General features: G+C 38.7%; 1 protein-coding gene across 2 annotated transcripts in view; it reads right to left on the minus strand.

Moving 5' to 3' along the window:
• Positions 1-13,309: 13,309 nt before the first annotated feature.
• LOC135216641 (ichor-like) overlaps positions 13,310-25,801 on the minus strand; it is an 80,455-nt gene continuing 67,963 nt past the window's right edge. For both annotated transcript variants that reach the window (XM_064252059.1, XM_064252145.1), the window contains exon 3: positions 13,310-18,688. In XM_064252059.1, the coding sequence (XP_064108129.1) occupies positions 17,179-18,537 (1,359 nt within the window). In that variant the 5' untranslated portion in view covers positions 18,538-18,688 and the 3' untranslated portion in view covers positions 13,310-17,178. The remainder of the gene's footprint in view (positions 18,689-25,801) is intronic.

A 25,801-nucleotide genomic window follows, 5' to 3' on the forward strand; every position in this document is an offset into this window, starting at 1 on the left:
TCGTCTCATAACCTTTTGGCTGGTGGAAAATGAAACGGCTGGGCCGAATGGAATCTAAAAAGAATTGAGTAGCCTTCTAATGTATTCGATCATTAGAATTAGAAGAAAAGAGCTTTTGTGGGCATGGGATCTTTTTAATCGGTTTTTTAAGTACTAGCAAACTGACCCATCTACGATGAGTGTTAAAATACGGTGTGCAGAAGTGAAAAATTTATATATACTATTTGTTCAGCAATATTAAAATAAGAGCGATTTGTATACATACCTACTACAGAACCTCTTTATACACAATATTGTCAGTTTGTCCACAACTTAATTTCAAGTTGGCAGAGTCAGTTGCTCTGCTCATCGCCACATACAGTTGGCCATGCGTGAACAGAAACACACCAACACGATCCAAAGTCTGGCCCTGCGACTTGTTTGTAGTGAATGAGAAGGCCAGGTTGATGGGAAACTGCCTGCGCCGTAACTGGAACAGAAACTGGTTGTCCGAAGGCATCAGAGGAATCCGGGGGATGAACAGACATTTGCCGGTGTGAGGGCCGGTTGCTATCACTGCTTCGATGACGTGGGAGTTTAGCTCCGTAACGGTGTACCTTGTTCCGTTGCAATGTCCATTGGCAGGATCGAAATTCCGAAGCAACATTACCGGGCAGTACTTCTTCAACGTTATTTTGTGCACTGGCAGTCCTAATGGATTTAAGTTATTCAAAAAATCTTGCGGATATTGATGATAATTTTCATCTTCTATTGTGTCTGAGCTGAAATATTCGCGACTTTCTCCGGGGAAGTTGTACAGAAATTATGTATGAAAAATCGTAAAGTAACTAAGTCTACGGGAATAGCCAGCCTCGTTTCACGGCCAGAAACAGCTCCGTTTCAGGGAATCCCTTCTCACCCCCACCCCCTACAAAGGAGGGGCTTAGGATGGATGAAACCCCATTACAAACCATCTTAGGGGTCCCCACCATAACCCTGCCAAGTTTCATGCCCATCTGACCAGCCGTTTGGCCGTGATTGAATGAAAGACAGACAGACAGACAGACATTACGCCCATTATAGTATGATGATAGTAGTGCCAATAGTACACTTTAGAGATACGTATGTAGTTACCACCATAAATAGGTAACTTATTAATTTCGCTTCGACACCTAAGAATTACTTGCTCTTAAGAGGATACGGAACATTTCAGTTTAAGCTGTCATAAGACGCCTTAGTTTTGCCGTTTTCGACTTTGAGAACTTGACTACTAAACTAATCCCTGTAGAAGCCAGATTGGGAAAGGGGTCAGAGACAGAGCGAGCCGTGAGTAACACCACCTCCCACCACTAACTGCAGCACCGGAGCACCTCGTTGTGTTGAGAGAGAGAGAGAGAGAGAGAGAGAGAGAGAGAGAGAGAGAGAGAGAGGCCCACAATATGAGAATTCAGTTATTTAGATGTAATGTTCACCACACCTCAATACCTCTTGAAATCCGATACTATTTATCCTCGCACAAATAGCTGTATTTTTAACACTTTCAAGGTCCTCATTTTAGGTTTGTAAAAAAAAACTATTGAGATCGCTCTTCGTCTGTCCGTTCGCACATTTGTTATCCGCCCTCAGATTTTAAAAACTACTGAGGCTAGAGGGTTGCAAATTGGTATGTTGATCATCCATCCTTCAATCATCAAACATACCAAATTGCAGCCCTCTAGCCTCAGTCATTTTTAAAATTTAATTTAAGATTAAAGTTAGTCATGATCGTGGGTCTGGCACCACTATTGTGCAAACAACACAGACCACCCTGGGCTATGGCTGAAAGTTTCATGGGCCGTGGCTAAACGTTTCATACAGCATTACATGCTGTACAGAAACGTTGATATGGCCGAAGAAACTTCGGCGCATATTTTAGTTGTTTTCATTTAAAACGGAAAAGGCATTTGTGAACCATCTTAGGACAATACGATGGTCTTTGACGGCTACTTCCTCAAACGTGCAATTTGGCACTAAAATTAAACAGGTTCAGAACCAGCTATCAAGGCTGGTGTTCTCCTTTTGAGCATAAGGTGAATGGTCGGTAATGGTAATATTACAGTTATCCTATAGTCCATGTAGTACAACCTTCAGCCATGTGATGGCTTCTGAGTTGAGATTAGTAGGAAAGGTGAGGTTGACCATCGCCTTTTCCTTGAAAACCCTAATTATGGTCTCGTTTCTGTTTTTCTCAAGTATGAAGTTCTGCAGTGTCAGTTAGTCTGATGGAACTTTTTTTTTTTTTATAGTCGCCCACGATAACTATTGTTATTGTGACGTCAGTCCGCGGAATGTAAGATGCCAGTCAGTTAATCCCGGAAGTGACGGAACTGCAAATGAGATTTGTAATTAGAACATTAAGCATTGCCTCAGCAGACGAGTTTACCCAATTCCGTGACACTAATGGCATTTGCTTTCTTCCAAGGTCTACAGAGTATACTCCCTAGACCTTGCTTTCTTCTATGTTAACCTCAGTCAAGAACGAAGTTTCATACCGTGCGACGCTCAAATCACGTTTGCATGCTTACGAGTTCTTGTGGTTTTTATAAACCTCGGGAAATTAGTCATTAAAATACTTAGAGCGAAAGTAATTTACTTTTTCGTGAGATGATTTTTTTTCTTTTTCAGATGATATCTCGTTTTGTGGTGACGGAGCCTTTAACACCCCCGTCCCTGCATCTGATTTGCCACAAAAAAGTATATCTAGTTTAACCAGACCACTGAGCTGATTAACAGCTATCCTGGGGCTGGCCCGAAGAATTAGATACTTTTACGTGGCTAGGAACCAGTTGGATACCTAGCAACGGGACCTACAGCTTAGTAGTGTGGGATCCGAACCACATTATATCGAGAAATTAATTTCTAATCATCAGAAACCACAGAATGGTGGCTTTTCGGCTTTCGCCATAATTAAATTGTAACCTTTGTAGAAGCTGACGAATTTTGCCTTAACGCCGCTTAATTTGGTATACGTCGCCTAATGTTCAAGAGTCATTTTGTGCTGTGTTACGGTGTCTCTGGAAGATTTTAAATTTATTTTCCATTTGAGAATTTAAATTGGGAGCTTGAAATGGAACTTCAGCGTTATATTTTTTAGAATGTGGGTAAATTTCAAGGAAGTGAGTAGTTGTCAGCCACCTGTTTGCATCGAGGATTTGGAAAGCTTTGTCTTCCTCTGTTTTGGTTGAATAATTTGGCTTGCCTCTTTTTGAGGCGCCACGACAATCTCCAGCCACTTCACATTAGAAAAAATCAAGTAAATAAAAAGGAGGTCCTCAATCTTGTTATTACGAAAACTCAAATAATTTCAGAATCTCTGTTATTCACCAAACATATTCTCAGAGAGAGAGAGAGAGAGAGAGAGAGAATACGCATTGTTTAGACCGAATAGCAGACTGATTGTCTGTGTGTTAGGACTCAGCCAGCGTGAAAAAGGGGCATGAGGTTAGCCACCTCAGCCTAAAAGATCTGTCTTGAACCGCGTAATTCTCTCCGGGAGAATTTCCCGACTGTCCCAAAGGTCACTACTGCAGTTTAAATCCAGTAGGATTACGTTAGGTAACGGTTCCATTATCATATGCTTTCACAGACATAATAAAACCGAGTGGCGCTGTTTCTGCAGTTCAAGGCCATTAGCATCTTTGAGATTGCCATGGCCTGTCAAGAAGAGGAAGACAGAATTCCACATCCTGGATGCAAGTGCTTGGCAAATCAGTTAACCAATATGTGGCCAGTCGTTGCTAACATCCTCAAAATTTACCCAAATTTTAGTTTTCCAATTAAGAAATGAAAAAAGTTCCAACCTTGTTAATGAACAGCATTAACGTCGGTCAGCGTCAAGAGACTAATTTCGTCAGCTTGTTCAAAGGTTACAATTTCTTTCGTATGTCGAGACGGCATTATTATGTGGTAAATCAGATGGCGGGGGTTAAACAACTGAAGAACAAGGAAACAAGTCATTGAAAGGAATTTAGTCTCATATTTCACCATTTACTCAAAAGGAAAATTTCTATCGTTTCAAGTCTTTTAGTGGATACTTTCCCATGGCTTAAAAATTAAAAAAAAAAAACTCTTCATGCGGGCAAAGGTGATTGAGTATTCGCACGGGCATGAAACTCGCTGTTGAATAAGGCTAACAAAAGAAAGCAAATGTTCAACAGCGCCTCTAACTGTTACTTCTTGGTGCAATTGTGGGAGTTTCTTTCAGTTCCACCGATAGATCCTTGTATTTCACTGCTATTATTTTCCAGATCTCATTATCTTGCTGTCCAACAATTCCAACTCCCTCTTTTCACTGTCTTAGGCGATGAATGGCTGAAGTGCCTCGTGCTTAGCCTGACAGCCAAAATGTAAATAAATTGGCCACTCGGTGCCATGAACTTTGTAACACTCGGCTACTGAGACGTTGCTTCGTTCGGCAGTTTAGTCTATTCAATAACTACTGATTGACTGACTACATTCTGTAGGCTGTCGTGACACCCACAATAACAATAGCTATTGATGGCGACTGGTCCCAAGGGTAGCTGACACTGAACATCATACCTCAGGAAAACGTTGAGGAAGGTAATCAAGTTCTTAGGGTGAACCCTTCCGTCTGACCCAGTCTTCAAAATACACATCCAATAGCCAAAGGTGAACATGAACTGCAATATAACTGTAATATTATCTTTACTGACCATTCACCGCATGTACCATTTGTTTTGATAATCATTTATTTTTCAAATTATTTTTAGTACTAACTTGTATATGTGCAGAAATGCTTTCCTATGAAACAACGCAATTTTCCTTAAAATAATTTACAAATACCTTTTCAATTTTAAATGAAAAGGAGACAATCTTGGCAAGTATAAAAAATATAGCCACAGAGCAGGCCGGGTCCTCGTCTTTTTCCACCATGAGTGCCACCGACAATAGTAGGTAGACCAAGGCAGAACTGAGATTCGAACCTTGATGCATTTGCTTGAGGAGCGACGATGCTAGTGATCACATTCAAAGACTTACAAAAACTATACATATATTACATACATACCGATTTGATGGTAATCTTCGCAATGCTTCGCGATTAAGGACTTCGTTTACTAAATAGTCATTACATTCTCTCTCTCTCTCTCTCTCTCTCTCTCTCTCTCTCTCTCTCTCTCTCTCTCTCGAGACAGACCTGGACTGGACAAGACCAGAGTTTTTTTATAATAATTAGAATAAAGTTGGGCTCTTTGTGGCAATCAAAAGTGCTTTGCATTACGCTAGACTACAATCTTGAATAGTTTCAGTATTTTTTTCTTCCCTCTACGATGCAGAGAATCATTCACGCATTTAATTTAAAAAATTGTGAAAATAATAAAAGCAGTCTGTCTCCTCTGTACTTTTGAATGACTAATACAGTGTATCGTTTTTAGTGACTTTACATCTGGTTGAGGTATGTATTTTAGGAAATGGCCTTATGATATCCATTGCATGAAAAATGTATCATATAATAAGAGGTGCTGTTTTTCTAACCGGTAAGAGAAATAGCACCGAAGATCAGATAATAAAAGCCATGAGCGATGACTTATAGTGAACTCTCCCGCTAGAATTTCGTCGTCATGTATATATATATATATATATATATATATTATAATATATATATATATATATATATATATATATATATATAGATATATATATATATATATATATATATATAGATATATATATATATATATATATATATATATATATATATATATATATATATATCTATATATATATATCTATATATATATTATATATATATAGATATATATATATATTATATATTATAGATATATATATATATTATATATATATATATATATATATATATATATATATTATATATATATATACACACTTAATTTGGTTATGCTTTCATACCCACTTTCTCGTATGTCTGCTCATGTGTATTTAAGAATCGTCATGAAGAGAGGTTATTGATAACTTAATCATTTATAAACTTCTTGAAACAATCTCTTATTTAATGATCTGTCATAAGCATGCGTTTGTGAACCTTTTATGGCGTACTGTCCTTGTCTTACTGTCTGGATGGATATGGCGCTTGCGTATATCCGTAGACCCGTTCTGGCATCTTTGTGGTTAACGAATCACGTCGACATACGACTGATCCAGAAGTCCGCATTTTCCAGTGTAGGAATAAGGAAGCATGAAGGCCGATCGCTTTCGCCTGATCGAGAGAGAGAGAGAGAGAGACCAGAGCAATACATGTAGATTTACATATATTGTTATTACTTATTGAGATTCTAATGTTTACAACACGTAATCGTACCACCAATAAGAGAGAGAGAGAGAGCAGATTTCCAGCTGAGTCAGTGGTTACGTAGTTTACGAATTATTGTTGGGGAAAGATAATAGCAAAACATAACAGACAAAGAATAAGGAAAAACTTGACTTGCTACCGTGGATAAATGCTAGCTTGTTACAGTAGGAAACTCGTATTAGTTGTGCGAAAACTTGAAGATATCCAGCAAATTCACATTTAGTGTGTATGTTGTATAATCCAATATATGTCTTCGTTATTCTCTCTCTCTCTCTCTCTCTCTCTCTCTCTCTCTCTCTCTCTCTCTCTCTCTCTCTCTCTCTCTCTCTCTCTCTCTCTCTCTCTCCAGAATGCGATGAGAATGTAAGCCAGCAAGAGAGTTAGCGCCTGACCCCGTTTGCATGTGGGCCCAGCGTTGCCACATGTAAAGACGAGTCTGCTGTTGTGCCGTGTGCTGTTGCATAGTGCTGCTGTGCTACGAGTGGGAAATATATGGCAGGGTTTAGATTGTGGTTAGTGCCATACAGCACAGCGTAATGACGACGTGTTTTATAGGTCCTATGGCCTCATTCGTCAGTAATACCAAATCTGTGGTCGGGATCGGGATGAACGCTAGCCATATGATTTGCGAATTCATAAATGAATTTTGGCCTAACAAAGCTATTCTCTCTGGAATAGGCGTGAACATTTATTAAGTTCCAATATTGCTTTTCGTTTTCATTATATTCATTGACAGGAAGATTTTGTATTCCGTTAAGATGCCTAAGCTCACTGTCATAGCTCTCATTAACCCGCTTCCATTGTCTGTCATACTGTCTTTCTTTGCCGAAGTCTTAATTCTTTCTGACTCCGCTCCTCAACCTTCGCACAGTTCCTTCCTTGTTGCCTTGTCTTTCCGTAACCTTATCCTAGGGAAGCGCAGTCGCTCATACGCCCAGTTATTGCCATGAGTAAAATTGAACCACATTAGTGGTTATTTTATAGTCATATATGACATGAAGTTAATATTTGCAATAGCAACATGATTTCCCTAGTATTATTTCATTTTTCTGAGTTTCACATGTGCGTGACTGAAACTCCGCCTTTCTATATTTAACTGCCTATCAATGACGCAAGTAAATTTTACATTAGCCATTTATATTTACATTTAAGAGAGGAGGGTGGGATTAATATATTTCTTTATTCCTTTTTTTTACAACTTTTATTTTTTCAACGACTTATTTACGTTTTCGACTCAGTCATATTAGATAATATCATGTTAAATTTATTTCATAGTTTTCATCCTGTTGTCTATTCCCTTATCAGAAGACCGTGGGGAAAAAAGTTTATTCTTTTTTCTTTTAGCATGCGAGCAAAGATTGAAAAGTAAATTGCTTTACTCTGGCAAATTAGTGCATGATTCTTGTTATATGTCAGAAGCAAGGCATGGTGTGTGTGTGTGTGTGTGTGTGTGTGTGTGCGCGTGCGCGCTGTTTACATGGGTCTGAATACAGCAGTAGCATACTGCTAGAATTTTTACCTAATTTATTATAGTACCCCATTTAAGAGTTTTCGTTTTCTATAATGTTCATTCCGCCATGCGTTCTCTTTTTTTAAAGGCATTAATAGCCAGAAGATAGTTGGGCCTATATACTATATGCTTGTTTAGCGAAAAATCATAACTTGTATACCATTATTACTACAACCAAAAAGTAATGGTATAAAGGGTCCACCCTGAATATTTTCACCCATTTTTATCGAAATTCGTTCTTTGGAAATCCTGCTAACACGAACTGATACGGGAGAAATATATAACTTATAACCAACATAATTTCGGTATTAACCCGTTATGTATATCCACCTTTGTCAAAGTCAAGGTCCAAGGGTAAATTCATGCAAAAACCGAAGTTAAAGTAAAGAGTGTACACATTTTATACTAACGAAACTGTCTGGCGATTTCTGCTATAATTTCACCAGATGTCGCATTTAAATGAAGCTTTTCCAAATATCCCGCCAACAAATCGTGGGCAGTGCCACGCATTTTTCTCTGGATACATACCCGGTTAATACCTTACACTGGATTCATATAGATAACCAGAAAAGTAATAGGTTTTATCAGGGCTTCAGTTTTCGAGGGAACCGGATTGCTGTAGACAGATGTTAAATCCTTTCGCGACCGTTTACCAAAGTAATGAGTGATATCCGGGTTGTTGGACGACTCTGGTGGCTAACAACCAGACTGCAGGACATAGGTCTAGCAAACTCTCCAAGGATTTGCTGATCATCTGAAGGGTAGTACGTTTCGGAGCCAATCCTTAAGAGGATAATGCGAATGATATATCTTTTAGAGAGAGAGAGAGAGAGAGACGAGAGAGAGAGACGAGAGTGAGAGAGAGAGAGAGAGAGAGAGAGAGAGAGAGAGAGAGAGAGAATTTAAACTTTTCAATCCATTCACAGTCATTCAGGCAAAGTTATAGCTCTGTTTATTTTGCCGCATAATTTTTATTTTTATTGTCTGCGTTGCCATTGTTTATTTAGTCATAGTGTATCTTGTTCTCATTTTTCATTACCCATTTACCTGCCTTCTTTTTTAAATTATCAGTTTCTTTCTATTGATTTTCATTTCTTATGTCTCTGTTAGTTCACGTGTTTTTCCCATCACTGACCCTTTGAACCTCGAAACCTATTTTCTTTTTCACCGCATGTCTTATTATGCGTTTTTTTTTCCTTACGAGATTTCTGTCACCACTGATACCAAAGAGTAAGAAAAGGATCACGTCGAAAATGGACTGTACTGACCACAAAAAAAAAAAAAAAAAAAAAAAAAAACTGGGTTTGTGGTTTTAGGGTGTAGATGGGTAATTGGCTTGCAACCTCACCCCAAAATACTCTGTGTGAATGGTAACTCCTTACGAAGTCAACCGTCTTTAATGGGAAAAGGATCTGTATGGAATATATATATATATATATATATATATATATATATATATATATATATTCATACATATATATACATACATACATACATACGTACGTACTGTATAAATGTGTGTGAGTGTAGTATTAGTGTAAATTTAACCACACCTTCACTTTACGAGTGCGGTGTGACCATCTTGCTCTTCTACAAAAACTATTCACTTCTTCACCATCAAACTGGTCTTCGCACAAAGAATGACCCGAACAGCTCAAATGTACTGACCTTAATGTTTATGAGGGCTTGGTCTGGTTCGTTAGTCTGAAGTTTCCTTAGAGAGTAAGTGGAATTCTTTCTCTAATAGTCGTTTGTGTGAGTGTGTGTGTGTGTGTGTGTGTACTGTTGGCCCTTACGCACACATTTACAAACCCACACACACTATATATATATATATATATATATATATATATATATATACATTATATATACTATGTGTAAGTACATTATACATATGAGTACATACATAATGTGTATATATAACGTGCATGTATGTATGTATGTATACACATCTCAGTTATATTTTTAGTGTCGCTGTTTCTGATGAGACCTCTCAGGTGTTATTAACATTTTTAATGGCAGATGTTTTACAGACTGACCCCCTTCTTGACGCAGTTGTCTGGGGCTGGGAAAGTTGAAATGCATAATTAAATATAAGTACTTATTATTTCGAGTAGTCTCTGACAGGGAGCTTCTTTTCGTCCGTTGCACTTAAGTTCCAAATCGCGAACTTCATCTTCAAACTTTTTTTTTTTTTTATTGCTTGCGCTTCAACTTCTCTTTAACGCATAAAATGTCCTTTTGTTTTTCTGGTTTTATCGTATTCTTTACGCTGAAAGGTTTAATTAATTTAATTAATTTTCCCCCTGTTCTTTTCCTGATTCGGTTGATTAATTATTCATATTCTTCCGTTCTTATAATTTCTATTAAATATCAAATATTATGTTCACAAATTTCTCTTCTTGGTTTTAGGTATCTGCACACCACTGACAGTATGTTGCAGTTTAATATTATGTATCTTAACTTTTTATTCTTATTTTTGAGGGCTAAAACTAAAACCAGGTAGTTTGGTTGGGAACATTTGTTCAGATATAGAAACGTTAAGAAAAACAACCATTAGAGACAGCCATTTTTCAATGATGCCGAGTTTTTTTTTTTCCTTTCTTTTTTTGCCTTTTTCTACTAATTCAGGTTCATTTCCATAACTACGTACTTTTATTATTTTATAGGGTCATTATTTGTTTCTAAATTACCATCTCTTGAGGAACTTCACTCATATTTTTTCAGTCAACAGTTGACACGAACAACCTTCCACGTTCCCTCATATGCTACAGTATGATTCTGTTCATCAACCCAGAGTTCCCGTAGGATCGGGGCGGTTAGTGCGTGCTGTCAGTGCACCCAAGGTTGAGTGCACCTATCGTGGTGCACTGTACGCATTACTAAAGGGGTTTTGTCGTGTCCCGAGTTCACCCACTATTCAGCCATTTCCTTGACCTCAATTGATGCCTCTCTTCTTCAGTGCTGCTGCCCAACGCCTTCAACATTTTATTCTAGTGCATCTATGGGATGTCCTTTCAGTTCCACACGTTGAACCATGTACTTCGCCACCTTTATTTTCTTAGTTCTTTTTTTTAACTTGCTCTCCAAACACTTGTGCATTGCCTTTAGCGATGAGTGGCTTAAATTTCATAAATCAGATCAAACCAATCCCAAGGGTTAAGGAATTTGAAATAAGACGCCGATTATCAGTCTACAGTGATTTTATTATAGACGGGCTATATGTACAGGATGCAGGAGAGATCAGAGTAACACAGACGCAGACGCCAACAGAGATGGAAAATACAAACAAAATCTCGAGGGGCCTTGAAAAAGATGTCAAAATTCTACAAGATAAGAACAAAATGTGCCTAAGAATAAATAAATAAATTAAAAATAGATACAGTTGTAGTACATAGACACGTATTCTTATTGGAGAAATGATAATAGTAACACACAAAAGAGCCAGCAACGAATTCTTAGAGTAAGCGGAAGACGCGTGCATTTCCTAATACGGAGACTCAGTGGTACAGAGCATTTGCTGGGAACCAATTCTTTAGCAGACGACAGTGGAGATCAGAACGGCAGGCAATAGGTGGACCGTTTAAAATTGCTAGAAGCAGTGCGTCAAGAAGCAGAAACTTACAGTTAGAGGTAAATTTACAAATGTTACCATGGGCTTTTCATGTCGTATATGGAATCCGAAGACTGCCACCACTCATAGAATATTGAAAAAAAATCCCAGTCATCACTCCATGCTTGGGACGCCTAAAATTAGAATTTACCATAAGGACACAGGTGATATACATGCTTACATTGCTTTTAAAGGAAGATTTATGTTAATTGCTGAAAGGAAAAGTAAGATATTCATTGTGAAAATCTCGTAAAAGATCAGTGGATAAGAACTGAGAAACTGCCAAGAAACCTACAATGTTTGCTATACATGCGAGAAAAGGGGTGCACGAAAAGATTTTTTTTTTTTTTTTTTTTTGTCAATCCGTCTTGCCTTTGAGATCATCATGTACCACGGGGAAAGTAATTTCAAGGAAATCATGGAAGGGTCTCAAAGCTTTGACTTTTACATACCTGAAGCTGTCCTAACATAACCAATAGAAAACCTAACCTAACCTACGCTTCGTCTGACAGCTTAAGAGGCCAAGCTTCCTTGGTTCCATCCTTTCATTTTATAACCATCAAATTTCTTCGCCTTTCTATTCCTCATTTTAGAATTTTGAAATTTTAGTGTACAACGTCCACTATTGAGGGTACGAGGCTTAGAAGGTAAAAACAATAAACTAGTCGTCTATAACAATGTCAAAGAAGCAGAAAAAGTTTTTTGTTTCCCATGCAAAGGTTTCTTGTAGAAATTGTCGAGAGAAGCAGACTCCTAAGAAACAAAGGCCCAGAACAATTACTGTATTCGGTTCCTTGATAGAGATGTTTAAGAGAATATGAAGAAGCATGACGTTTATAAGCCAGTCAGTACTGCGTCAGGACAGTGGTCAAAATGACTTGAGTAGAAGCAAGCAGGAAGCGGCAAAATCAAGCAGTTTTCAATCTCAGTAGAGAGAGAGAGAGAGAGAGAGGAGATGAGAGGAGAGAGAGAGAGAGAGAGAGAGAGAGAGAGAGAGAGAGGGTAGGAGGCGAAAGGGTGACAGGTTTGTTTGTTGGCATCTGAAGGAACTAGTGAACAGTAAGTTTTATTTCATTTCTCTTGTGAGCCATCTCTTTCCTCAGTAAAACACAAAAAGTTTACAGAATCATAAAAAAATGAACAAAATTATTGACATAATTAATCAGAGTAACATGCAGCCAGTTTTCAGCACAGACTATATATGTATATATATATTATATAATATATATATATATTATATATATATATATATATATATATATACACATATTTACGTTATAATGGGCAAGCTTTTTAAAGAATAAAAAATGAAAAAATGTAATTACTTTAACATTTCTGAGCTCACAAAATGTGGAAGAATCAAGAAAATTCCTCCTTTCTTAGATTGGGGAAATCAAGTTTGGGCAGTCGGAAGGAAACCAGAGAAATTTGTCATTTATTTAAGGGAGACTTTGAAATTTTACTAAAATATCTATGTAACCTTAACCAAGGCTTACTGAGAACTGGTCCATTTTTGTGTGTTTTTAGACAATTCTTTTGTGGTCCTGAGTTCTTTTCCGTTTTCTTTATATTTACATTAAAAAAATGTTCAACCTTATATGCTACAGAGAAGGGAGACTTTTATATACATAAACCACGTCCTACAGCCTAAAATAAATTTAAATCTGGTACAAAAAATAGGCCTATTTGAGAGTGGGAAACTCCAGCGCCACACCTTTTTATAATTACAAATATGAAAAAAACTGTTAATTACATTGTAAAATACATCAACAGTTGCATCTATACTTCGAACCCTGACGAGATACAGAATAAATTACATTATATGGAAAGAGACAATAAATAGAATGTACACTAGAGGAGAGAAGGTAAACAAATGAAATGTTAGATGTCTGGGGGTTGGGGGTGGGGGTGGATAATAAATAAGAAATAAATACAAATAAATACCGTTACAGGAGACCGGAGGAGGAAGGACAGTGACTTCATGAGCGTCCTCTCCTCCGGCACAGACAGACACAGACAGTCGGAGACATAGTAATCAACCAATGTTCTTTCTGCTCAAGTAACCGAGTCCCTCTTGTACAACTTCAAGTTACCTTAAGGATAATTTGTGAATCACTCGATCTGACTTGAAATTCCCAGATTGGTCTGGTGTGTCCTTGCTTGATTCAGGACACCAAAACTAGAAAAGGTCCAGTACCGGGAAAGTGGACTCAACATAGAGTGAAAATAAAAAACAACTGGGCAGAGAGACTTTTCATGTCAAATTAGAAGATCATGCAGAGTCTTCGTAAACACTTTGTAATATATTTCAGATACTTTTTAAAACCTTTAGTTCCACCTCTCAGGGTCAACAGTACAAAAGATATACAAAAACACTTCCAACGCAAGAATTGAGACCTCTTAACCTTCAAGTAATGTACAATATTGGTAGAAGTTACTATCCTCTGGGGCAGCCCAGAAAATATTGTGTGAAAAAGCATGATAAGATTGAGGTCTGAATTCTTGGTTAATATGGCATTATTGCAAATTAGCACAGAAATATCATTATTCATTAGATTCTGGAAGCTCCCGTTAATCAAGGCGTAACCGGTGGGAACGAGGCAAGGGAGTTACGTCCTTGTTAGAACCTACCATTAAGATCATTATCGGGTGCGATGCTCTGCCTCTAGTAAACATCTGCGATAAGACACCACAGCACATAATATAATCTAAATAAAACATACGTAGCAAATATATTCATCACTATGTATATATAAAAAGGACAAAAGCTACAATATAAACCCCCATGACTATATTTGTTACATTTATTTTAGAAAATATAGTCTTCTATCTTGATAAGAGTTTATTGCAAAATCACCACCAATTTCTTTTCACCATCTAAAAGGCAAAACCTTCTTTACAAAAATAAGAAGCAGCAAGGGGCAGGCGCATATGACCTCTATCCTCGTCTTCAAAATAACTGGGCCACACTCAGCGCATTCGCAACAGTCAGTCAGCCTGTAGCGGATAGTGATCGAGCATACACAAGACGAGCACCACACGCTCTCGCTCGTTACGAAATCGAACAACAACAATAACAAAAAAATGGAAGCTTCGATAAAGAGTCGGGATAAGAAGGGATAATAGCAAGGGACGAAACGGGAACCAGCCCGTAGTCCCACAGGCACGCATACTTTCGGTACTACCATTCATTCCAGACGCTCATAATCTGCAACCACATCACGGAGGAGGAAACAGTGGGGGTCATTTTGCACTCGCCCTTCACTGGAAACAATACACTATATACTTCGGAGAGTGCCAACCAATCACGAATGATTCAAGACTTCAAGCAACTGCGCCAACTACTACTAGCGTTACATATTCATGCTATTTTACTCCATTCACCTTTATATATATATAAAAAAAACTTTAGACGTTCCTCAGTCCACTTAGTGAGTCAAGGCTTACAGCAGCAATTTATCCCAGTTTTCCTTCTTGACACTTTGCAAGCCAATAAGTGCGGTGCACTAATCTTAGACGGGAAAAGGAAGAGACTTAAAGTTCAAGCCACCACGTTTTCACCCAATTGCCTCGTCCGAGGGAGGCTAAAATTCACTAAGATAATCACAAAGTTCAGGTATACACTTAAAACACAAAGTTCTAGTCACAGAAGAGACGGGTCACTTAAAATTGCTGAGATTCTTACCATAAACTATATATTTTTCTAGGATTTTTTTGCACTTTCAGCCACGAACGAATAATTTTCTGATTTGTTCAGCAAGTTATAATAAATATCTTTGATGAGTAGCAACAGCTAGTTCTTACCATACACACAAAGTATTTGCATTGTCATGTATGGAGAATGACCAACAGTCAGCAGCAAAAGTAATCTTGGGGGATGATGCTAAATCATGCGGCCTTCATTACAATTCGATGATCTCTGCAGATCACAAAAAAAGGCTTTCGTGAACCAACTCTGGCTGAGGGAGATGAGAAGAGAAGTGATTTAGTTTATTTCGGGAATTACCTGTGTATGTCGTCCACTGCTACGCAAGAGGAATTGGGGGAAATTAGAATTGTAAGAGACCATTAGTAAAATGCAGAAAAAATTAATGAGAGTACGATGTCCTACGTCGATGTAGTATTCAGCATCCCTACAGTGATTTTTGTTCTACGTCAGTTCCTTGAATGTGTGAAACATTTAGCAGTTACGTCATTTGTTTTACCAATACTTTAGTCTTTATGTATCAAAAGTTATTTACTCCAGTTTTTTTTCTTTTCCATAAATTATAGAGCTCAAGCACTAATACAGATATAAATCCCACCAGCTCCATCAAACAATGAATCAAGTTTTGATTTTTCGAGTCTTCAAAACAACGGTGTCACCAGTATTTGTCAGTCATCATCAACATTTCCATAAAGTCTCTAGTCAGCGACGTCTCTGATCAATTTAAGCAAAGTTCATTTAATAAGTCACCGCAACATTTCATCCTAAATCAATTTTCGCACGAAGACTGTCCGTTCGAAGTCAGGTTTAAAAGAGACGAGGTCCAACGAGTCATTCAAGTCCACAGCTCTCGTGCGGAACTCTACAAGTTGTGGCTACATAAAGGAAGCCTACAGTAAAGTGCAAAGAGTTTGGTAACTATTGCCCTTATCGTTTTAAAGACCTAAGAATATGAACGAATCCCTACCTACACCTAGAGGAGGAAGAAGAAACTAAGGGGAGGAAACCTTCGGGGGAGGGAAGGGGGAAGGAGGGAGGTGGAGGGAGACGGAGTAGGTTGGGTTCCAGGTCCGGGTGTGAGAGAGCAGCCCTTTCCGGGCGGTGGGCAGCGGTGACCCACATGAGAAGTGGGTCGGCAGCGGCTCTCTCCTGCAGAACTCCCTCCATCCCCGCCCCACCCACCTTTTCTCCCTTCCCCCTTCTTCTACTCCTCCGTTAGCACCCCATTCTCAGCTCCATGATTTTTCTTCATTCTTTTTCAGGTATCGCTCAATGCGAATCATTACTTTAATATTTGATTTCAGTTCAGTCGATTATCATCAATAATTCTTGTGACGCGAAATAAATTTAGCCAAGTCGAGAAATAGAAAAAACAAACTTAGATTCAGTAAAAAAAAAAAATATATGCCTTGAATGATTTTTTCTTTCTTCATAAGTGGGTAGCTGGGGAGCGGGAGAAAAGGGGGACTTAAGGGAGAAGGGGGGAAGAATGGAATCTTGGAGCTTTCACTTAAGGCTTAATCTGTGTTTTTTCTTTTTTCTTCTTTTTTTTTGACTTAACTAACAAAGCACATGTCGTCCAAGACCAGGGCCAATGTCAAGGGTGAAGTGAGCATCGGCTTAGCTGTTTCTTTTGCTCTGTTTTGTTTCCCCCTCCTTAGTTTATGAAATTGAATAAGGCACTAGACAAGTCGATTAAAAACATCTCACTTTTCTATCGTCTTGAAAGTTATGTCTTATCACTTTTTATTCGTTAGAAAAAATTCATTGAACGGAACATCCATGAAATAATCGTGATCATGATCAAAGGAGACTTTTGAATGAACTTGTGACGTAAGGGGCGTTAATTTGTGAGCTGGTAGTATAGAATGTTTTCGTGGAGGGCAAATTTCATGATATGGTTGGGCCTTAGTTTGCATCTCACCTTTATATTTATTATTAATAAATATGAAATAAATAAAAATAAAAAGAAGTAAGGAGGGAAGCAAGACCTGTGCTGGGTCCCTTCCTCCCTACCGAAAAACTTGCCAATGAATTTAGCTTCAATCCCTTGCAACGCGCTTATGAATTTGGTAATGTTTGAGCAGATGAGCCTTCTGTCGAAATGCTTTACCACAAGTCTCACACTTGAAAGGTTTTTCTCCAGTGTGAGTGCGGAGGTGGACCTTGATGTTGGATTTGTTAAGGAAGCCCCGATTGCACACAGTACATCTGTGAATGGGTTTGTCTTTGGTCCCTTCAGTTGTGATAGGAAGTTTTGTACTTTTGTTCATGCGGTTCCGGTTCTTCTGCTTCAATCCCGGTAAGTCTAGACCTAGTTTAGTAGAGGACAGATCTGTGGACTCAGGAGAAGCCAGCTGAGTTTTGTCTAAGTAAGATCGAGAGTCATATTTTCCAGTGAGAAGGTCGTCAGTGGTAGTTACTGCAAAGCTCGTAGGGTCTGTGGTGTGTGGCATGGCATCTTTGTGAGAGTAATAGGTGGTCCTAGCAAACATAGGATCTGCCTTTAGTAGCCCTCCGCCACTACCTACATCCTTCAGTCCTTGTGTAAGGCGAGCTTGAAGTATTGGCATGGATAATTCATGTTTATTATACTGGACATCTGACACAAGGCCCTGTAAATAGTTGTTGTTTGTGACAGCACCTGCAGCCAAGAGTGAACTCAGCATTGGCGACTGAGTAGGAGTACTAGCATATTCTATGGTGCTGTGGGCAATGGTTGTGGTTGTTGGTTGCTGCACTTGAGAATGCAAGGAATGTGGTGATAGTCCTGTTGGGGACATGGTTGAATTTATCAGGGGATCTGCAGGTTCCACTTTGACACCTCCACTCATACTAGCAAAGAATTCTTCTATGTCTTGGAATTCAGTTGGGTTAATTGACTCCAAGGTTTCTGATAACATAAGACTGTTGATGTTTGTATTGATATTGTTATCTGCAATTGCACTGCCGATGATGGAAGCGATGTCATCAATCTCCTGCGTGATGGAGTACCCATGGTTGGGTGGCTCTGCTTTTATTGTGGCTGAGAGGGGTGACGTCGTTGTGCTGACTGGCTCAGGTGTGCCAGCATACCCCAGGAATGTGTTGTTATTGGTAATAGCGCCTTTATATTGACTCCCCGGAGAGTTTGAAGAGGTCGAAGAGCTATCATGGCGGGAAGATGCCGATGTGTCAGGTGACGCCGTGAGGTAATCCAGGGGTTCCAAAGGCTTGAGCTCTGCGAATGTGGAATTGGGCGCTGGCAAATCTCTCAGAAAGGAGTCCAGGGTGGTGTCCAAGGGATCCATGGTGGACTTTGGATCTGTGGTGTGTGATCCGTACCGGGGCTCCAGGAGATCCTCATGAGCCCACGCCTGCACACCATCAGGCGAGTCCACAGGCTGCGGGTAGAATTTCATTTGGACTCTTGGTGGTGGGGGAGGAGTGAGTTCTTGAATCAACGTAGCCGTGGCTCATGAAGGGTGAAGGGGAGAAGAAGAAAGAGGAGAGGATTATCTTCAACTGCTACACAGCATCATAAGATGATTGGCGGCACCTCCCTCCACACACCTGAAATGCATGGAAGAAAAACAAACGTTAACGACAACAGAGGGACAGAAACAGAAGGTGGTGTTTGCACACACACACATACATGAGAAGCATTTTAAGAATACACTCAAGAGGTGCACGTCCATTCACGAAATCACAAAGGGTTAATCACTCTAGACAGGAACTTGTGCACACTCATAGCGATTCAAATAATGAAGAAATGATGACAGATGGATAAGAAAAAGCAAATTAGTACTTTAAAGACAGACAAATGAAGTAAACAATCATATTTTACCCATGGTCATTATTGTATAAGGTGTTAATTGAATTATTTATTTATGCCATACTGCTCAGAACTTAAATTTCCAGTAGTGCTGCTGCAGGAACACACGAATTTGAAGCAAAACAAAAAGTTAATTCCAATGAGTTTCTTACTGTCCTGATAATGTGAATATTTTCATAATCGAGCCTTACCAGAATCTCCGGCATGATTTTGGGTCGAGGTATTTGCTAGCTGATATTTTTCTTTAAAAGAGAGCTGGTTTTACAGTCTGATCCGTTATACGAATTGACTTATTGGTTTGTTAACTGTAATCAATTGTGAGACAGCAAGACCATGGCTAATTTGCAGTCAGTTTAACAATGTGAAAATGAAGTATATTTTATGATTAGGTTTTGATTTTCCTCATGCAAGGAGCTGATTTCTGACTGAACAGATATACACCCAAAGAAAGTATTCGTTGGGTATCTTTTCACTTCAGTATGGCTAATCCTTGAAAGAAAAGGGCAGGGGCTGCTTCCAATTTCCAAAAGACATAAAAATAAAATAATGAGAACTTTCAAGAAACATTTTACGAGCAAGCGATGAAAAGCTTTATAATAATACACTTACTGTAATAAAGTGCTACATATATACAAAGATTGTGAAAAGGGTTAATGAAGTGGACATATACACATTTAAGAAATATGGTAAATAACAAAACAGAAATGATTTCAAGACAGAAAGGACCGTCAAGCAAAAGTGTCCAAATTCTCATTGCAATTAGTGTAGTACGCAGTAAAGTACAAATGAGAAGAGCTTGTGTGGCTGTGGGCATTGCATTGTGAATTCTACAGTCTAGCGTGCAACAATTTATCAGCTTGTGCTTGGTTTTTTCCCCTTCCGTGAGTGCTATTGTTCAAATATTCGAATTCTAACAAGGAATTGTGTGCTCAGCCTTCATTATTTTGCTATTCGAATGTCAATTGTTAGTGAAGATTGCAAACAATTACTACAAACAGTTAGTTATGTTGCTCGGCTTATCTTAGAAAATTAATTCACTGTGAAATATTCTAATAATATATTATTTCTTGTCGCGAGCACACGACCGGTAGAATTCGCCGAATACTTCCAGGTTCTTATCAATGTTTCATGCATACGACAGCAACTCAGTAACCACAGAGAGAAGCGGATAGGAAAGGAAGAGATCAAACAGAGCACCAGGCTGTTGCATCAGTGTCATGCTGGACTTTGACAGGCATATGAAGTTGTCAATTACTCATGCTTATAAACAACGTCAGTTTACCCATTCTCCACATTGGCCTTAACTTAGAAAGTTAGCAGAAGTGTTTTAATTGTGAATTCTATCCTTGTCATTTCTATCATACGTCTGTGGAAATAAAAGACAAAAAATGTGTAACCTGTTCTGGGATTAGAGCTGAGGAAAACGTGACATTACAACAGCTCTCAAGTGATTTCTATTAATTACTCCATGTGTTTTAAATTTATATCAAAGAAGCTCACTGGATAAAACTGAAATTACACCATAGTGAAATTAAAACCAAAATTAGTTTCTTGGCAAGGTTGATCCGTAAAAATACATTTCTATATCACTGTTTAGAGCATTAGATAAGATATCTAAGTCTGATTAACTACCTAATTAACAAGTAATCATGTCAGTGTTTAGTTCTAATAAAAATAGAGTAACTATCGCTTCCTGATAACAACAAGCAACTAATTCTCTCTAGAGGTTATTGACAAGAAAGTATTATTAACCAAACGATAACTTCCTAACCAGCTGATAAGAATAAGTTATTAAAAACTTCAAGGTCTGTCCGTGGTCAAGACCTAGACCTAGCTTGGTAACCGCGTTCGTGATAGAAACTGGACGGCTTAGTTTTTGTACTCGAGAAGTTTTTCTTTCTCGTAAAGGACCAAAGACATTTTCTATTTTAACGACGAACACTTACAACTACCCATAAATGTAGTATACTTCTGCGTTCTTGTTCATGAACCAAACACAGCTTTGACTGTTCAGTACCAAATCTCAGAGTTTGGGTCCACAAAAGTCTGATTGTTTATTTTCGCCTTTAAAATCCTCCCCGTGATAAGCGGGTAGATCGAGCAGCTGTCAGTTTACCTCAAGCGGTGGCTGATGGCACTACTTAAGGTTCTTTACAGCGTTCCTTTCATACCTTAGCTGCAACCCATTTCATTCCTTTTACTATACCTCCGTTCGTATTCTCATCCATCTTGTTTTCCAACCGCTCCTAACAATTTTTTAACTCTTATTTTAAGCGCTGAACGACCTCATAGGTCCCAGTGCTTGGTCTTTATCCTAACCTTTGACTTACAATTATTTCTTAGAACGTGTAATAATTCTGAGCCATTATTCAGAGGTCAAATATGAATTCATTCCCCTAGCTTTAGTGTAAACTTTATTTTGATCATCATCTGTTCCTTTTCAAGGAAAAAAATCAAGGTGTAAATATTAATTCATGTCTGTAGCTATATTCACATAAAGCATCGTCTCTTTTTCCATTTCTTCTCCGAACACTAGCAGAACTGTTAGCTCTCTATATTTAACCCAAGAGCAACTACGTATATATCAGCATGCAAAAAAAATATCTTTCTACCCAGAAAACGCAGAAAATAACTTACTGTATTTATTATTTATAGAACAAGATTACTATCAGTAGGCAAATCCTGTCAACCCGAACAGGAATATCTTAACTGGTTCATTTCAAAGCAAAATTGTGTTTTAAGGATATCAGTGAGACTTGAAACTCACGGGCAGCCTTTGGAACGGCTGTTCTCTCTCTCTCTCTCTCTCTCTCTCTCTCTCTCTCCTTGAAGGGGACTTTGCTTTGTGTTTTAGGTATCTTAATTGTTATTAATGTTCCTTGCCATTAATTGCGTGATCGTTACACATGCTTTCTACCTAAATGAGATCAGCCCCTCATAACAACGAGCGGTGTCCTCCTCCATCAACCAATCCTGGCGTAAGAAAAGCAAAACTCGGGAAACCGAAAGATAAGCGATCGTATCTCTGTTGGTGGTTGAATCTCCCCAGATAACAAGTGGTGTATAAACTAGGAAGTGCGACACAGATAGCAGTAACTGATATCATTATTAACGGTGGATGAGACATTGCATTTTTGCATTTGGGTATCGAGGTAAATGGGTCAAGCGGCGGGAGACGGTCTTTTAGGTCAAATCAGCCGACGGGAAACTGGGTGAAGGCCGCGAGACTTACGGGCAAATATGCAGTTTCAATTACTTGGGGCACTTGTAACGAGGGACACTTCATCTCTTCAATCTCAAACGGTACGCCATCACAGTACTGCAGTCTCTCTTCAGTATCGATCGTATAGCTGTTTCTCCTTGTTTTGCAGATTTTCTGAGTGTGGGGCGGTTAAAAATTCACATATCTTGACACTATCTTTCAGATTTTATATTAAAACGTATTCTTTATGCGTGTTTTATGTTTTCATGTTACTACATTATATGACATCGGTGTCTATTCTAAGTACGGAAATTAAGATCGCAAAATAGCAGTTAAAAAAAAAAATAATTTGGACGAACGCCAATTGAACTGGTCTCCTGTTTTCTTCGGATACTGTAATATAATACTACCCTCGATCTCTCATTAGCCTTGTTAAATTTGCTGCTACGACACATTGGCGTTGCCTATATGCACTCATGTACGTTCGTGCATGTGCACATAATGCACATTGTTATAATATAGATTTAATGAACACGGCCTAGTGACAAATGGATATTGGTCGCGTGAAGAGTTTAGCAAATTCCAATCTCCACCTGCATAGATTTGGACGCTTGGTGGAACTCGGGCGCAGAATGAATATTGGGAGCAAGTGTGGAAACTGGATTTGTTTAGAGTAACTGAAGCGGAACGTCAGACTCTCAAATTGCGCTCGCGATGAGCCGGTGGACCTGATATCCGGCCGTATCTCAGATAGACGAACTAATGACAAAGGGGAATAAAGTTGTACAAGTAGCGAAGTGAATTACGTTCTTGATAAGAAATGAAAGAGAAAAAAATATCATGATTCGTACAACATCGATATGTTATTTGAAACAAATTGCTTTATATGTTTAAATAATCAGCGAATGAAGAAAAAAAATCCGACTCTACTCAGATCTGACAAGTCGGCGCGCTTTTTCTTCTTATGATCACTTAAAATTATGATGATTCAAAACTGTATCAATGAATATAAGATACGACAATTTCTGAGTTCCCCATGCGCGACTACAGTTGCTTTTGTGTGTGATCATTTCCCAGTCCTTCCACAGCTCATGTCTGACTTATGCTTTGTCTTCTACAAATCTCCACTCCCTCCTTATATTTATCAAGCAAGTAGGTGTGGGAGGACTTGCCAAAGCCATCTCCGTCTCCCTGTCATCATGGGACTTCCGTAGATTCCCTTGCGGTGTCATATATCACTTTGTCCTGCCATCTGACTCCTAATAGTTTTAGATTTTTATTTTCAGCTTAACAGAGCCGTTCAGGTATAATTCATTGCCATATCTATCCGCACTTGACTTCTGTTTATTCTTTTGCATGCAGTTTCAGTTTATTTAATTTCCAGAACCTATTCATTCAGTCCATTATTTTGTTTTGCCTTTTTAGTCTGTCAGTAAATTCAGTTTCAAGGGAACCTGCACTGGAGACTGTTGTTCCAAATATTGGTAAGATTCTCTTAAGCGCGCTTTGAAAATCTGACGTTGTTTTGTTGACTATACAACATCACGTGCATATTCCAAGTCTGCTAACTTTCTATGATTACGCAGTCTAGATCTTCTCATCCACCTTTGACCAAGTTTAGTCAATATAAAACGCCAGAGAGAGGCAGGGCGACAAATGTGAAATAGCAATCCTTATAGTTCCCACATTCAATAAAATCACCTTCCTTTGGTACTTTGTCTGTGAGTTCCAATATATTTATGTAGGAGTTGAAGTAGACTTACATAGGCATGGTGGTTTAGCTTAACCTGGCGCCAACGTAATGCGTGTGAATTCGAATTTCACCACGTTAGCTGTGCGGTTTATTTATTTATTTATTTATTTATTTAATATACTGATACACCTGAAAAGTATGAGGAAATTGATGTGTTGGGAGAGAGAGAGAGAGAAAGAGAATAACATCGTAACAAAAAAATACTCTTTCCGGCTTTAGAAGCTGATTCTGAGAGGCTTCAATCTGTGATTGTGTTAAGGGAAGCTTAACTCACTCTTAACTCACTCGTATTTAGAACATGATTTGATAATTAACAGTGTGCCTTCGCTCAGCATGTTTACTTATTTGGTTTTATGTACAGCCCTCCACAGGGATGGTTCCCTCTCTGGCGGGCCCTTGTACGTTTTCTAAATAAGTGGCTTCTTATATTTTATAATTGTCTTTCAGTGTTTTCTCGTTAGTAACGTAGCTCCTGCAGAATAGGGGAGTCTTTAGTTCTTTTTTTTTTTTATTTGTTTTCGTTGTATAGTGTTGGTGCGCAATGTTCAAGTGCTCTCACACAGTGGGAAGCATGAAAGATGTAATAAATTCTTGGTTAGGACAAGAAATGCGAAACAGTAATCTGGAATTAAATATTGAACGTTGGAAGGATGAGCGATAGGAATAGAATACTGGCATTGGATAAGGCTCCTTTCCTTGGTGATCCGTTCAGTGTGAACGCGCCGGCTTATGAGAAGCAACGGGGTTGTCTGCAATGAAATTGTGTGAGACGTGGTTTCATCTTTCGCTCCGAGGCTGGGACGATGACAAAACAGGACGGACTTACGCATCAAGAGAAACTAGGGGGTTAGTGGTGTCAATGCAATTCACGTGGTGCACTGTGGGCTTTATTAAAGGGTGTTTGCAACGTCCTGTGGAACCATAGCTGCAACCGCTCTTCAACCAACCTTTTATTTTACCTCGTTTCCTGCTTCTTTTCTTCCGGCGGTTTGGCTAACTACTCCAACTCCCCTTTTTTATTTATTTTTTTGTCTTAAGCGTCAAACAGTGCTTGGCTTTAGGATATACCCGAATTTTCACGAATCCTAATTCATAAAAAAAATCTATATGGGCCGCAAATGCCATCTACACTCAACGCTCATCGACAAATTGCTATGGTTTGGTTTCCAGCTCTGCGAAGTCATTCGTGCGAACCGCGTATCTGTCTCATGCGTCGATAGCGTGTACTTGCAAATCATCTTTCTTCTTCGCGCTACGATGGCTTTCAAAGGCTCTGTTTAGAACACAACATAATATGCATTTCATCCGTTCATTTCGACGTTAGTGTAGCCAGCGTTTGTAGCTGAATCCTTTTGCTTCATTTAATTTCAAAGTAAATCTAGCAGCAGCTCCGTAGGGGGCTAGTGCCGTCCGTTCATATTCTCTTTATTTTTTCCTATTTTCCACCCTCTCTTAACAGTTAATTCATAGTACAACTGCGAAGATTTTCTCCAGTTGCACCTCTTAATAAAAACTTTTTACTATGTTTCCCTCTCAGCGCTTTTTGACTTCATAAGTCCCAGTGCTTGGCCTTTTGGCCTAAATTCTATTTCAGTCTATCATCTAGCTACAGATCTATCAATACAAACGGTATCAGACTCATCCATGGAAACTGACATTTGCGTGCACAGCTAATCTAATTAATGATTGTGCGTAATCATATCGCCTTCAAGTCCCCTAAGAATTTATTCTAATTCCTAGGAGAGATCATGTAGATATCTGAATTTTGTAAATAAAGCGTAGGTTTTTTTGATGTGTGATATTATTAGTCAAATCATATTCGTCGGAAAGGGGAGAGTAACCCCACTATCCAACCCCCTCTCCCCCGTCCCCGTCCCCGTCGTCGTGCCAAGCAAA

The sequence above is a fragment of the Macrobrachium nipponense genome, chromosome 11 (assembly GCF_015104395.2).
Source record: "Macrobrachium nipponense isolate FS-2020 chromosome 11, ASM1510439v2, whole genome shotgun sequence".
NCBI classification, from domain to species: domain Eukaryota; kingdom Metazoa; phylum Arthropoda; class Malacostraca; order Decapoda; family Palaemonidae; genus Macrobrachium; species Macrobrachium nipponense.